Here is a 15,928-nt window from a genome sequence, read left to right on the forward strand (position 1 = left end):
AGGGTGCTTTGCTATGCTTCTTTATCCCTGAGATTTGTTATAAGAGGGTAGAATTGCACCATATGGGACACTGTGGTCAGAATGCTGTAGATGGTTTACACTGGCATAAACTCCAGTTATACCAACACAAGTACTTTTGAGATGTTGTAAAAGGAAGTATTCTGTAGCTCTGTGCACAACTCCTTTTCACCAGGAGTTACCCCCAGCCACTTATTGGCCACAAGGGTGTTCTCAGGAATGGTCCAACTGTACTTGCCCAATGTAAGAATGAAAAACAAAGAAGCAGCTTCTGTCCTTTTCCAGGGAATGGTAGCTGCTGCTTCTCATTTCCCTGGATGCACCCTTGCAGCCTGTTGATGACTGGGAGATGTGGAGCTGTATTTGAGAGCCTCTGACAGCCCTTCCACACCTTGAATAGGAAAAGAAGCCACCACCTCCCAAACCAGCATAGCTAGGTTACTGGAAACTTAGGCCTGTTACAGACTGCCCAAATAAAGCTGCTTCGGGTGTCTTTGGAGGTATGCTATTTAAATGATGCATGGGTCCTAAGAGTCCGGAGGTCGCGCCAAAGCCACACTCCATTCCTAAGCACTGGAGTACAGCTTTGGTGCAGCTTCCGGATTCTTAGGATGCATGCATCATTTAAACAGCATACCTCCAAAGACACCCGAAGCAGCTTTATTTTGGCAGTCTGGAACAGGCCTTAGATATGGGCAGTATAGCTATTAAGATTTGACCCTTAAGTTGTAGTGGCAGTTGCAGTTGAAAATGGCATTTCTATTACATTTTTTTCTTGTGTCCTACACAATATAATATTGTGTCATATAGCATCATTTATCATGGCCATGTACATTTCTGTACCTATAATTCCAGCTCATTGGCCAGTGTGGAAATGGGTGGAATAAAGTAGCAGCATAGGTTAAAATGTTACAGAGTTAGTTAATTAGCAAGCTATCTAAAACTACCTCATGGATGAGAAAGCTGTAACCTGAAAGCTTCCGTGATAAGAGCATTCCATAACTGGAGGGCTACTACAGAACAGGCAATCTGTGGTATTGCTCCAGAGCATTGTACATATGCCTGTTTCCAAAAACAAGCTTCTGCATTCTCCAGGGTCTGAAGCTTCTAGAGTTTTATCTGACATGGCTTGCTTGCATCATTATTTGATAGCCTAAAGGAAGTTCACAGACAGTTTATTTGGCAGCATAAAGGACTTGGAACCCAAGAATTTGAAAGGGAATCACTTCCTATACTGAATTCATCAGCTGATGCCCATCTCTAAATATCTCGTCCTTGAGAGATGAGATGAATCACAAGAATCAAGAGTGGGATTTCAGTCCATTACATTCCATCTGAGGAATGGCCTCCCCAGAGAGGTATGCCTTGTATCCACTTTGCTGTCCTTTTAAGCTCCAGACAAAAACATATTTAATAATATAGACATTGTAAAACATTTTTTATCATTTTGGGTAAGTAAATGTTTTCACCTAACTCAGCTCATTTCTTGGTCTCATTAATCGGTCTCACTGTTGACGACCAATTAGAAGTGAATATTGTTATGTCATGGTGAGAATTCCTGGGCTGAAAAATCCTAGCTGCTTTGGATCCCACATGGGAGATAAGTAGGTTATAAATTAAATAAAGACATTTCTACACGAGGAGGTCCATCAGTGAAAGAGGAATGCAGCCCACAATCAATATTTTTCCAACCTTATTTTCTAGACAATGTAACATATACTCTACTGATAATTCTTGGAATATTTCTTATAGTTCTTGTGTAGGACATGAGCAATAATTATTTGTTACTCCAAAACAATTTAGGAGTTTTGGGCCATTTAGGGGCCTTTTACATTTTAAGACCTAAATCTAGTTGCAGGTCCAACTAAAATAGAGTCATTGAATGAATTGTTGAATGGTAAGTCAATACCAAGAATGGGTGTGGTGGTATAGTGGTTTGACTGTTGGGCTACAGATCTAGGATACCAGGATTCAAATCCATATTCTGTCATGGAAATCCTAACCCTAACCCTAAGGCAATCCTACCACAGGGTTTTATGGAGCTGAGATTGTGTGACTCAGGGTTTTCCATGACTGAGTGGGAATTGAACCCTGGGCTCCAGAGTCGTAGTCCAACACTCAAACCACTACACCACACTGGCTCTCGGGTTTGCATTAGAATCTCCATCTATTAGAAATGATTAGAAGGTAGTCCACACTTAATGTAAATTCTATTGATTTCAATGGATCTGTTTTATTTGAGATTAGCCATTGGGCATAAATGTGTGGTTTTAATTAAAACCTAACACATTAATAACATGTTACTAATGAATAGTAAGTAATTAATTGCCTCCTCCCCACTTTTAGAAAGAGGTGGTGTCAACATGTTAGTTTTGCATTATTTCAAAGCTCTGGTTTAAATAAGCCAGACTCAGACTGTGATTTATTATTCTGGTTTATACACTGATCTGCACTAGAAGGAGAAAAACTGGCCTAAGGATGATCATGGTTTGTGCACAGGACCCAACCAACCTAGAGCCAAAAGTGTCCAAACTGCTCCAACCTTTCCCCCAGTCTGTTTTCTTTTAAATATACAAAAGTTTGAGAAAAACATGTACTGAACATGTTTCATTATTTCTTTTATAGGACATAACTATTGTTCAGTGAATAATGGCGGGTGTACTCATCTATGCTTGGCTACTCCAGGGGGACGTTCTTGCCGGTGTCCTGATAATACCATTGGAGTGGATTGTATTGAAAGAAATTGAATGATACAGCGTGGAATACATCAAACCACCTTGTGGAAAGGTGCAATCAGTAACTATTTTAACAGTCAGTCACAAACAAGGAAGGACCCCAAAGAGAAGATTCCCTGTGCTTCCTGAAGATAGAAGCCATAAAGCACACATCTAAGAAGAAGCAGTGACCATATAATGGAATATTGTCATATCTGTGGAAGCAGCTGTTGCTGACTTTCCTCCTCCTCCTTTCTCCCTCTCTTCATTAAGATAACTCTGGTAAACAGCTGTGTCTGTGCTGATACCTCCTAGACATTTTTGTATAAATTGTAGTAGAGATTGGGAAAAAACCTAGAAACCATTATCTTTTTTTTTTTTTTTAACTTTTTTTGGAGCAGGGAGGGCATATAACAGTATTTTGACAATTTGTTTACAAATAACTTTCTATAGCCCATCACTAGTGCAGCTGATTTTTTTCATCTGAATGTTAGATGGTAAGGCTTAGGTGCAGAATGGTTTTAATAGCAAGCCACTTAAGTAAAGAAAATCCCACATTCAGTAGATTCTCTTCCAAAGGATTTAACAGTTACAACCACTACTCCTGTGGATTTTAATATCTGCTGGTACACTACTATTGCAATGCTTACTGTATATGCTTGACTATAAGTCGAGCTCTTGTATATGTCATGGACAAATTTTGGTACAAATATTATGGATTTTGATATGACCCATGCATAGGTCAGGGGTAAAATTTAGGGGCGTGTAGCATTCAAAAAGGCCAGAAGCAGCATCATGGTAAAAAGAGTAGATGGGCTGATGCTTCTTTTGGTTGCTCCCAGGATGGACTAAGCTCTTACCTTTTGCCACTCTACTCAGAGATGGGAAAGAGTTAAAATACAGTACTTACATTGATCCTTAGATAAGTCAACCCAGCTTTTTGGGATCAAATTTTTGACTAAAATTTCTAGACTTATACATGAGCATATACAGTAATTTGAAACGATTAAAGCAAATTGGTGCTAGAAATGGTTAGCTTGTCCATACAGAACTGGTTTAGTTGTCTTAATATTACTTTTACTAGGGCTCCTCTTCCTCAGCTTTTCAATGGGATTTTCTAAAAGAAGCTTATCAATAGTACAAAGGGAAATCCCAGAAATGTGTGATTTGTTCATCAGCCAGTGATACTAGCTTAGTTGTTCTGGTTTCAACAGGACAAAAACAGGGAAACATTAGCTTGCTGCCTGTCTTTGACCTTCTAGATCTGAATTTCTTAAGTTAAACATAAATTTGAACTGACTTTCAGATAGATCCTGTGAAATATTCCTCATTTTTCATTTCCATTTTTTCTGACACTTTCTTTCTAAATTCTACACAACCTCATGTTTGCTGCAGTTTTAGATGTACCTTACTATTGCATATAGCATGAGCAATCAGGATGGTGAAATAACCCATCAAACAGCCAAAATGTTTTCATTGTTGGGTTTTTATGGCAGATATCACTTCCCAAAGTAGTGTCCACTTTTTGTCTGAGTTGCTAGCAAGCACAATTCACCTGCAGCAGAATTAGCAAAAAGTGCTGTATAAACAGGATGTAGGTTTTAAAGCATTTCTGGAATCTTCTGCTATAGCAATATTTAAGAACCTTTTTTTCTGTTAGAAAAGAAGTACATCCACAGTAACAGAAGCAAACAAAATCCATTGAGAGAACAACTAATTTGAAATACCCCATTCTTAAAAGCACACAGAAGGTTCGATTTCAGAAGATGTTGCTCACAAGGCTACATTAGTATTGAAACAGTATTAAAACAGAGCCAGTTGAAGCTTCATTATCTCACAGGTTTTTCTTTTTATATTTATCACTAAAATATCAAATGCTATATTAAATCTTTTAATTTTTGTATAACTCTTGTATAACTTTAATGCATTTAATTCTTACACTCTATTAGACGTGTCTACAAAAAAAATGTAAATACCAAAAATGGTACTGAAACAAACAAAAGGTGCTTTTAATCAGTGTTATTACGTTTTCAGGTGACAACACAAAAGGTTTACACATTGTACAGCTATTCACAGCACTGCTAATAAAATGATTGTTTTGTTTTTTATAAGAATTGAAAGTTGTACTTGGAGTGTAATGCAATGACTTCATATATATATGTTTTAGAGACACTTTTTCACCCATCTTTATCTTTGTTTCCATATACTGTACATTTGCTTTGCTATTTAATACGTACTTTTAGTAAACACAGAGTCCCATGAAGTACTACAAATCTTACAGACATGTGAAAACATTCTTAGCAAATTCTTTATTTACAGAGCCCTCAAAAAATCCAGGAACTGTGCATCCAGCATTCAAAAGACATTGTATAAAATATTTGTATAAGAATACAGATCACAACCCCAGAGTCTTTTCAAAATAACATACATACAGTTCCCCCACATGCAGAGCAATGGACTATGGAGAAATACATGGAAACAAAACAGCTGGGGGCCTCCTTGGTTTCTTTGCTTGTTATTGTGTTTTTGGTTATTTGTTTTTGTGGGGGCTTGCTGCTCCCATAATCCTTCATAATTGGCCATGTTTTCTATGCCTGATGGAACACAGAAGCCAAAAACACCAAGAGACCTACAGTTGCTCAACTCTGATCTATGGGTTCAGCCAAGGTGTCCCTTCTGACTCTGTCAGAATCTCTGTTACAGCATCTTCTGGAAAGGAAAAATTCCCTTTTTAAAGTCTACACCAGAGTAAATGGTATCAAGGAATAACAGACCATGAAGATACGGAGTATAAAATAACCTGAATTACACCAGTAGCATAACAGCACTGGAGGGGATTCTTCTTCTCTCATAATTTAAGAGAAAGTAGAAGACCAGGCCTGGTGGGTCAAGGCTATAACTTTATTTAGAGAAAGAAATACATTTCTGTTTCCTACCCTGACAGACCAGAATCTGGAGAGACTGGGAGCTCTGAGACATGAACCTGTAGACTCTAATATAGTTTGTCAAGGGTGCCAAGTCATTACTGTAAAGTGCAAATGCTGGGAAAATTCCATCATGCTAAGAAATTCGATAGAGGTTTTGACTATGACTTAAGTAAACAACCCCCCCCACACACACACACACACAGTTCTTGCTGCATAACCTATTCCTCAGTCCTTTGTCTTCCTAGGGATTAAAATATACCATATAACCTTTACAGTGTCCTTTTGGAGGAAGCATTTTGCTGGGTTAGTCCATGCGAAACCATGTTAGTTTCCTCTTCAGTACCCTATAGGCAGCCTCTGCAAATGTCACTCTGTTCTGGATTAATTTTATCGCATGACCATCTCATGCTTCCATCAAAGAGTTCACAACATTATATATGGAGTTGTCTCATTTTCCTCACACAACAGTTCTAAGGTAGGTTTAGCCTAGCAAGCAGTGGCTTGTCCTAGGTCACACAGTTAATTGCATTGTTTGAAGGGCTTTGAATATATCTCCTGAGTTGAGTCCTCTCAGCTCTGGCTCTCAGTATGGATTAAACTAGATCTGGTTTAATCTGTTACAATGGAATCAATTTCTATTGAGATGGCCCCATAATGCTCTGGTCATATCGAGGCATTAACCACAAAAGTAGACCAAATGCTTAGTTTCATCTCATTGGTGCCAGTGACTAGGGTAGATACAATGCTGGTTTGGAAGGATATTTGATCTGGATAATGTCATAATGACACCAAAGACCTTGTATAAATTGGAGTTAAAAGTCCTACTATAAAACTTACAGAACTAGGAAATAATGTTTAGATGGGGATTACAGACTAGCCCTCAGTAAAGATCAGAACATTACATATGTCCTACAGTTTTCTACCTTGTGAAATGGCTCCTTCTATAAGTTCCTCCTTTCTTTCTCCGATGTGCAGAAGAGAAGCTGCTCCATTTCATGTCATTTATAGCTGTGAAGAATATCAAGTTGTAAAACTGCACCTTAACTGAGATGGTGCTCAGTGGAAGTACCTCTAGCCACCTTCTGGTATTTTAACTAATCAAATCCTAGCTGTTCATGCTAGATGAAAATAATTAAGAGTTTTACCATCAGCAATTGCATTTTAAGATATTCTTATGACTGATTGCATAGACCTAAATCTAATTGTTAGTCCCAACTGGAAAAGACCCACTGAATCAATGGGACTTATCTGTTAGTTTACTGAGTTGTCATTGATTAATGGATCTGCTGTAATTGCAATTGAAAATTGTTTATTAAAACATTTTCACTTTTGTGATTTATATTGTTCTAGTATGTTGTCAGGGCCCCATTCAGACTGGCATCAAAAACCTGGAAGGAACTGGGCTGATTCGGATGCCCTTCCCCCGAATCTCTGCGTTAGCAAGTGCCCACTACAAAAGAGGGGCATTTTAAATCGAATGCATTCTGTGCCTGCTGTGAAGGTGCCTGCTGTCAATCAAGCGATCGTCATGGTGATGTTTTTGCAGGGGCATCGGAAGTGTCCTCCCCCCTCCTTTTTTTTAAAGAGCCATGCACAAAATGCCCCAAAGTGTCAATTTTTTAAAAACCTCTTTTTTGTGTGTTGTGTGTATATGTGGGCATTTGGGTCAGATCTGCCCCTGTCCCCATTTTCAATCCCATGCAAGCTAATGCATCCCCCACTCCTTGTCCCCCAGAATGCCTCTTACACATGAAATAATAGTAATGATAATAATGATGATGATGATGATGATGATGATGATGATGATGATGATGATGATAAATTACTCACCTCAGAAATGCCAGAAAAGGATGCAATTGCCATGCATTCCCTTTTTCTTTTTTTCTTTTTTCTTTTCTTTTAAAAGCAATTCGGGGCTGCCTCTGAATTCAGTAGCAAAAGCATGTATCATTTTGTCTAATTGACAAGAGCAAAAAATGTAACATTCGCATTGTAGGTCTGCCCTTTGATTGTAACATTTGCATTAGCAACATTTCCCCTTTGCTGGAAGCGAGCAGAGAAAAGGGAAAGTGCACAAGCTGCTAGCCCTGCTCTATCTGCCTCAAGAAAAAAAAATCATGCACATATTTTGGTCAAAAATAATTTTTAAAAAATATGAAAAGGGGGGGGGGTGCCTGATGTGAGCTCTGTTCGTGCCCTGCCTTTGACCTGACCTGACCTGACCTTTTCCCTCCTGCTAGAGGAGCTTTGCCATTGCCTTCCACTGAGGCTGAGAGAATGTGACCTGTCAGTTCCAACTAAAGTAGACCCATGGAATCAATTGGGAATAAAATGGAAATGCAGCGCAGGCATTCCTGTAGCATCCTCATATAACACTAATAATAATAATAATAATAATAATAATAATAATAATCATCCAGGAGCAAGAGGAAGTGAAAGTAGAACAAGCAGCCTGATTTCCCTACATGCCCCAGCGTAGCCCCGCAACCCAATTCCCCCTGGAAATCCTCCTCCTCCTCCTGCTCCATTTTAGGATCCTCTCCATGGCTCCCTTCCTCCCACGGCCCCTTTCTCCTTCTCCTCCTCTTCATCTTCCTCCTCCTCCTCCTCCTTCATCACTTTCCCCACCCCCACCTCTCTCTGACAGCCCTCTGCAGCCTAAAAGTCACCCCTGATTTCCCCCTTTCCTCCTGTCACCCTTTGCATCCAGATTCCCCTTTTTTCGGCTCTTTCCTCCTCCTCCTCCTCCTCCTCCCCCCTCCCTTCTGATGATGGGAGGGAATGCTCTGACCTCTGCCCGCCCCCTGACCCTAATCCCTCCCTAATTTGCTCCTATCATGATCGAGCAAGTTCAAATTTCGCGCAACCTGAGTCTTTTGGGAAAAGACGAATTTTAGCCCAAATCTGGATACCTCGGTGTATGGGGCATTTCCTTCTGCAAGTCCTGACATGGATTGTGACGGATTCGGATCCAATATGAACTTCACGTGCAAGAATCGCTTTCAAACCTGGTTTTTTCTGTAGTTTGAATGGCCCCTATGTTGTGCAGGAAAACATGTTGGTGGAAACGCCGAACACTAAAGGCTTTTTAAATCCCACAGGCTAAGCAAATGATAGCCTGCAACTAAATCTGATATTATTTCATATAGCTCATATTTCAGAATGACTGAAAGTTGCCCCAGGATAGAACAGAAACATCTAAGCTGCTATCAGATTATTTGTCTGCTGCACTGTGGAAATATTTAGTGATGACTGTTAACTGCATTAGGTTTTGATTCCTGTGATTTATTACATCCATGGAATTCATTTCTTGGGGTACTGCTTTTAGTTCAAGAGAACCTGCAAACTGGCAACATCCCCAGTGGGAGTATTGCATCTTGGAAAACTGCTTGTCTGGCATTTCTCTGATTACACAATTTTGTCACAAAACACTGGATGTTAACTTGGTGGAACATAATTAAGAATGACACGAGATTATTAGAGGATAAGAGGATAAATGGCCCCTCAATTACAGTGTCATATTTCATCAGTTTAATTTAAAGTTAAACATGGTCTGATTCTCAATGCAAGCATTTCATGGTGTGCTGCTCAGGCCTAGATCATGTAGCAGTAGGAAAACAATGTGAAACGTCTGAAGAAAAGGTTTAGAAAAAGAAAAAGATAAAGCAACATTGTAAAATAAAAGCTTGCAAAATTCCAGCGCCACTGACAATTTCATTTTATATGGGTGTGCCTATTCAGACTGCTACTAGACTGCTTTCAATCAAATAGCCAAGGTTGTGCCAAAACACAGTCCTAAAACAGCTTTGAAATAAGGCTGTCCTAGCTGGCTTTCTCAATGAATTCTGGGGATTGTTATTTGCTAGAACTGCATGTATAACTGTCTCTGTGTACTAATAATGGCTATTACCTCTAAGTTTGGCCCTTATCCTGTTTTACAAACTGGCTCAGTACCAGGAAGGGGATAACATGACATGGCTACTCAGAATGAGTGACCTGTATCTGTTCCGGTCATCAATGGCCCTGCTCAGGTCTTTCAAAGTCAGGGCCATGGCTTCCTTTATTGGTTCAATCCATTTGTAATGTGGTCTTCTTCTTTGCCTACTGCCTTCAACTTTATCATATTTTCTAATGAATCGTGTCATCTCACAATATGTCCAAAGCATGATATGCTCAGTTTAGTCATTTTGACTTCTAGTGAGAGTTTAGGCTTGATTTGCTCCAGGACCCATTTATTTGTCTTTCTTGGCAGTTCACATTGTCCATAGAACTCCCCTCTAGTACCACATTTCAAATGAGTTGATTCTCTTCAGAACATTATTTTCATATTTCTCTAATAAATAAATAACCTTTTGAAAATGTTGGCACATTACTTCTGTGTTAGGTAAAGATAGGAAAGAGTGTTCTCTGTAACATGTGGCAGTCTTTGCAAATGTTGATGTGTATAAGGTAATTTAAGGTGTGATGTAATGTTTTATACTGTAAGTAAACTCCATGATTCATAGTATGCCTTTTCCTTGGCTACGGTAGAGGTAAAAATATTTTCAGACACATTAGTATCTGTGGCACCAACAAAACATAAGAACAGAGCCCTAGCCCATAAACTGGAAGCTGCAAGCAGGGGTTATGGGAAGCTTCTCCTAGTCCAGAGGTTGGAGCCAAATTACATTATTTGCAAGGGATATAAAAGAGAATCCCTCAACAACAGTGTAAAAATAAATAAATAAATAAATAAATAAATAAAACTTTAATTTATATCCCACTTTTTGTTACCACAATCAAAGCAGCATGCAACCTTTAAAAATACAATATATACAATTCCCCTCCTTAAAAAGGATTAAACAATTCTATCCATTAAAATTAGAGACAATAAAATCTAAAAACAATAATAAAATAATAAAATAACAGTGGGAAGAGTCTTTGCTTATATATGTCTGTGGAGGGAGCGTTACATGGCCGGATTCTATTCCCGAAAGGCCTGCTTGAAGAGATCCATCTTGACAGCTTTCTTGAAGCTCTCCAGGTTGGTAATTTGACAGATCTCGTCCGGGAGGCCATTTCATAAAGTGGGAGCGATCGCAGAAAAAGTCCTCTGGGAGGTCGCCGTCAATCTGGTCTTTGTGGATTGCAACAAATTTCTCCCAGAGGATCTGAGGGTGTGGGGCGGATTATATGGAAGGAGGTGATCCCTTAAGTAGGTTGGGCCCAAGCCATGGAGGGCTTTAAAGGTAATGACCAACACTTTGTACTGTGTCCAGAAACGAATAGGCAGCCAGTGGAGTGATTTCAATATAGGTGTAATATGGTCACTCCTAATTGTTCCTGTAATCAATCTGGCTGCCATATTCTGCACCAGTTGAAGTTGCCAGACTAGGCACAAGGGTAGCCCCATGTAGAGCACACTGCAAAAATCAAGCCTTGAGGTTACCAGTGCATGTACTACAGCTTAAAGGTCACCCAGCTCCAGGAAAGGGCGCAGCTGATGTATCAGCCGGAGCGGATAACAGGCACTCTTGACCATTGCATTCACCTGATTTCTCATCTGAAGTGACGAGTCGAGAAGCACTCCTAAGCTGCGAACACAGTCCTTTGAGGGGAGCGTGGACTCTTCTAGCACTGGAGGTTGCAGCCTGATACCTGGTTTGGGCCCCCCTATAACATCGGGGAAAGGATGGCGCCCTGAGGGATGCCACAATTAAGCTCTGTTTTTGAAGAGCAATTGTCCCCGAGCATCACCCTCTGAACTCTACCTGAGAGAAAGGAACGGACCACTTGGAGCTGAAGAGCGACAGCCCTCTCAATCACCTTACTCAAAAATGGCAGATGGGAAACAGGCCTATAATTTTTCATGTCCAGGGGGTCCAGGGAAGGTTTTTTCAGAAGCGGTCTAACAACCGCTTCCTTTAAGGCAGATGGTACATAACCTTCCCTAAGGGATGCATTGATGGCATGTCTAAGAAATGCCATCAAGGCATCACCCCCCTGGATGGCCAGCCATGATGGACAAGGGTCGAGAGGGCATGTCGTCTTCCTCACCTTTCCAAGGATCTTGTCCATGTCATCAGTACTCACAAGCTCAAATTGATCCAGTCTAGTCTCATAAACAGATTGACTGGACACCTCATCAGTTGATTTTGCCCCAACATTGGAAACCAGGTGGGCTCTTATCTGAGAGATTTTAGCTGCAGAGTAGTTGTTAAATGCATCACAGCAGACTTGCCGGGTTAAGTAGAGGGTTCTGATGTACTTCCGTGATTATATATTTCAAATATATTCTTTCAAGTGTTGTGAATTTAATATTTCCCTTATAGAAGTAATGAAGAAAGCATAACTGTATTTTAAAGATCAAAAGCTTTTCCTCATTGTTTTGCCTATCCAACCATACAACCAGCTACTCCCACTTGGGTAAGGGAAAAGAAATTCTCCAGAAACTGAATAATAGATGTCTTGTTTCTGTGTGCCTTCAAGACATTTCTGACATACTGTATGGTGATCCTAAGGTGACCCTATCACAGGGGTTTCTTGGCAAGTTCTGTTCAGAGGGAATTTGTCCTTGCCTTCCTCTGAGGCTGAGAGGCTATGAGGTCACTGAGTGGTTTTCCATGGCTGAGTGAGGATTTGAACTTCAGTCTTCAGAGTTGTAGTCCAGTGCTCAAACCACTACTGATCCAATCACATAACTCCCACCAGTACACATGTGCAAAACAATAAATACTACAGAACAATTAAATAAGCAGGGATGGCACCCTGCTTATTTTCCTCCCCTCCTCTTCCTTTTGTGCTTGAACATGAAGATACTGTCACCCATAATACAACTGAACTGGAGGTCCGTTTGACCCACAGCTTGGAAATCATGTATTACAGGTAATATATTCACCCATACAGTTACTTTTCTGGTTTAACAAGGATGTAGCACAGCTACATTTCAAATGTAATCTAATGATTATGCTCACTCTGTGGTGTGATGAGTAAGCTCCAAAATGTATTTTCAAAGGGTATGTTAGACCCATCGTAGCATAACGGTTTGAGTGTTGGACTATGACTTTGAAGACCAGGGCTCGATTCCCAGCTCAGCCATAAAACCCACTAGATGACCTTAGGCAAGTCACATGTTCTCAGCCTCAGAGGAAGGCTATGGCAAACCTCTGAAAAAATCTTGGCAAAAAAACCCCATGATAGGGTCGTCTTAGGGTTGCCATAAGTTGGAAACAACTTGAAGACACACAACATCATCAACAACATATATATATATATATATATAACAATTCTATCAGTCTTAAGATTCTTGCCCCTCCCCTTTAAAAACAAACAGCACACCAAACAAAACAACCAATTAAAATTTTCAGCTTCGAAACAAGTACAGTAATGGTCACTGTTAGTTCTCACATGCAGCAACTAATAACAAGAAAGAATTCCTTTTAAAGAGCAACTTGTTTGAAATTCTGGCCTGACCACACATAAATGAACCACACAGTCACATCAATAAACCATGCCCGATGCCTAATGGAGAGCCAGTGTGATGTAGTGGTTTGAGCATTAGACTATGACTCTGGAGAGCAGGGTTTCCATCCCTGCTCTGCCATGAAACCCACTGGATGACTGTGGGCAAGTCGCACTCTCTCAGCCTGAGAGGATGGCAATGGCAATCCCCCCACTGAAGAAAGGAACCCCATGATAGGGTCACTTTAGGGTCACCATAAATCGAAAATGACTTGAAGACACACAACAATGGGGTCATTCTCACTATAAAAAGAATCAAATTGCTGATCAAATTAAATGACCCTCGTTGCCATTTGAAACCAGTTCCTGTCGCGACATGATTGAATCTGTCATGATGAAGCGAGACAAAGGCAAAAGAAACAGTTTTCCAGACACTAGCTTAAAAGAGGTTCTTTTGGGGAAAAAAACGTGATTCCAAAGAGTGTTGAGCAAGTGGGAATGACAGATTGGAGTCACAGCATTCTTGAGGGGAGGAACTAAAGGCAGAGGGGTATTTACCATCCCTCCCCATGTTTTGGAGATGTCATTCCCCCCCCCCCATGCTGTCTTGTCATTTATTGTTGTGACTTTCGGTTCCTTTTTTAAAAAATAATAATAAAATTAATCGATAAAGCAACAGAATGGTTTAGCAACTACTTGCAAAGGTGTTAAACCATTTTATTGCTTCATCTATTAATTTTATTTACAAAAAAAGAAAAGAAAAGATGACTTGTCCTCCTTGCCAAAAGCCTCCCTGGGTCCCGGTGCCCTCCCTTTCCAAGCCTCCCCATCCTCCTCTTCCTTCTGCTGCTGCCTCCTTCTTCCTCCTCCTCCTCCTCAAGTCGAGCGCCAGGCCCCCACCTTTCCCTCCCCCAGACAGAGCCTTCCTCCCCTTCTTCCTTCTTCCTCCTCTTGCCTCCTTCTTCCTCTTCCTCCCCCTCATGTCGCTCCGACCCTTCAGCGTCTGCATCTCTCTTGAGCATCACACTCTCTCAGCCTCAGGTCACACTCTCTCAACCTCCACACACACACCAATTTCCAAGCCAGGCAGCTGCTTATGTCATGGATGATTGATGGGGGATTCTGAAGCAGCACTGCCAGTGGGGACAACAATCGGGGCAAATTAGATCACTTGGACTGGGTAAGGAAAAGATCTCCTTTCATAGTGGGGACTGGGTTTTTTTTTAGAATCACTTTCAAACCCAGGGCAGAAGCAAATCACAAAGCTATTCATCCTGCCAGTGGGAATGACCCCAAAATCAAACAATGGCTATCCCTTAGTGAACAGACAGTAGATGGAGCTATGAATGAGACAGATGGAGAGAGGAAAAATGGGGATGGTGCTACTGATGGAGAGTGCAATTGCAAATGTTGTACGGCCTTGTGGGCTTTTATCTCTGGCTGGATCCTAATGTGTCTCCTATTTTCACCAGCCTGGCCACTGTCATCTCTTGAAGCATTAATCTGTCTGGCTGATATGTGCATCTGGCAGCAAGACAATACGACACTGTCATCCTGTTTCAATCAGGAAGAATCAGTGGCAGGAAATGCGATTAGGTATAGCCTGCACCAGCTCCTCATCTCTTCTTTTAGTCTAGACTCTACACAAATGAGTTGTCCAGACATCCTCTCTTTTCCCCTACATTGCTGTTTTTCATAAACAGTTAATATGAGTCCCCCTCAGGCCTCTAGGATAATTTCAGATGTCCCCTTCTTAAAATTATACCAAGGATAAAAAAATGTTATGATGCCTTAAGGAGGACACATCCCAATTCCACTCTAGCCTTCAATATAAGCCAGTGGATGCACAGAGATACCCTAATGGCAGCGAAGGGGAGCTTTCCCATTACACCCAACTCCATGTGAAGAACAGCCAGTTCCATGTCAGACAGAGGAATTTCCAGAACTGTAAATTAAGGGTGGGCAACTCTGGAATAGGGCCCATTTTTACCCCAACAGCCCTCTGGTAAGCCACAAGGCCAGTCCTGACAGGACCAGCTGTGGCATGTCACTTCTGGTTTCAGAATTGCCTGATCTTTAGCCAATTTTTCTGTTTATTTTCCCAAGGTTTGGAAACATGGGAGGTAGGGCCCAATTGTTCCATTTTGTCATAATCTTTACACATTTTGAGCAATCTACCTATTTTTTTAAGGCAGGGGTTCTGGTGGATTTGGGAGGTTTCAAGGGCTGCATTTTGGAAACCCAAGGACCACCAGTTACCCACAGAGCATAGGATGCCTGCCCCTGCTGTAGACAATCACAGAATAAAAGTTATACAGGGGCAAGAGAACAAGACTGGGGATGCAAAGGAGATACACATTTCTCATTCTGTTTGCCAGACCCATGACAGAGGTTGGAGATGAGATATAGGACCCAGACTTGGGCCCTGAGTCTGCAAGACTTGAATAGGGCTGTTAATGATAGGGGGACTTGGAGATCTATTATTTATTGCGTCATCATAAGTCAAAGTTGACCTGAGGGCAGTTATCAACAACAAATGGCTCTCTGTGTGGATTACAAAGGCATGCATTTAATTAGATTTTTTGTTCCTACATTTGGCAACTCCTTGCACCTAGATTTCCTGGACTTAGACCCCTTTAAGATTCTGACACCACTGAAGGGGGAAATGGAGAAAGAGAGGAAAGAGAGAGAGTGAAAAGAAAAGGGAGAGATAGGAAACAGAAGAGAAGAAGGAATGTTTCAAGTTGTAGCATGTGAAATTGTAGTATGTAAAATGTATTTTTATAAGATGTGATATGTGTTAAGAATGAACAGTTAAGTGTTAAATAA

General features: G+C 40.8%; 1 protein-coding gene across 1 annotated transcript in view; it reads left to right on the forward strand.

The window, feature by feature from the left end:
- NID1 (nidogen 1) overlaps positions 1–4,846 on the forward strand; it is a 71,004-nt gene extending 66,158 nt beyond the window's left edge. Inside the window, exon 20 of the mRNA XM_042477691.1 lies at positions 2,644–4,846. Coding sequence (XP_042333625.1) covers positions 2,644–2,765 — 122 coding nt within the window. The 3' untranslated portion in view covers positions 2,766–4,846. The remainder of the gene's footprint in view (positions 1–2,643) is intronic.
- The last annotated feature ends 11,082 nt before the right edge of the window (positions 4,847–15,928 follow it).

The sequence above is a fragment of the Sceloporus undulatus genome, chromosome 1 (assembly GCF_019175285.1).
Source record: "Sceloporus undulatus isolate JIND9_A2432 ecotype Alabama chromosome 1, SceUnd_v1.1, whole genome shotgun sequence".
NCBI classification, from domain to species: Eukaryota; Metazoa; Chordata; class Lepidosauria; order Squamata; family Phrynosomatidae; genus Sceloporus; species Sceloporus undulatus.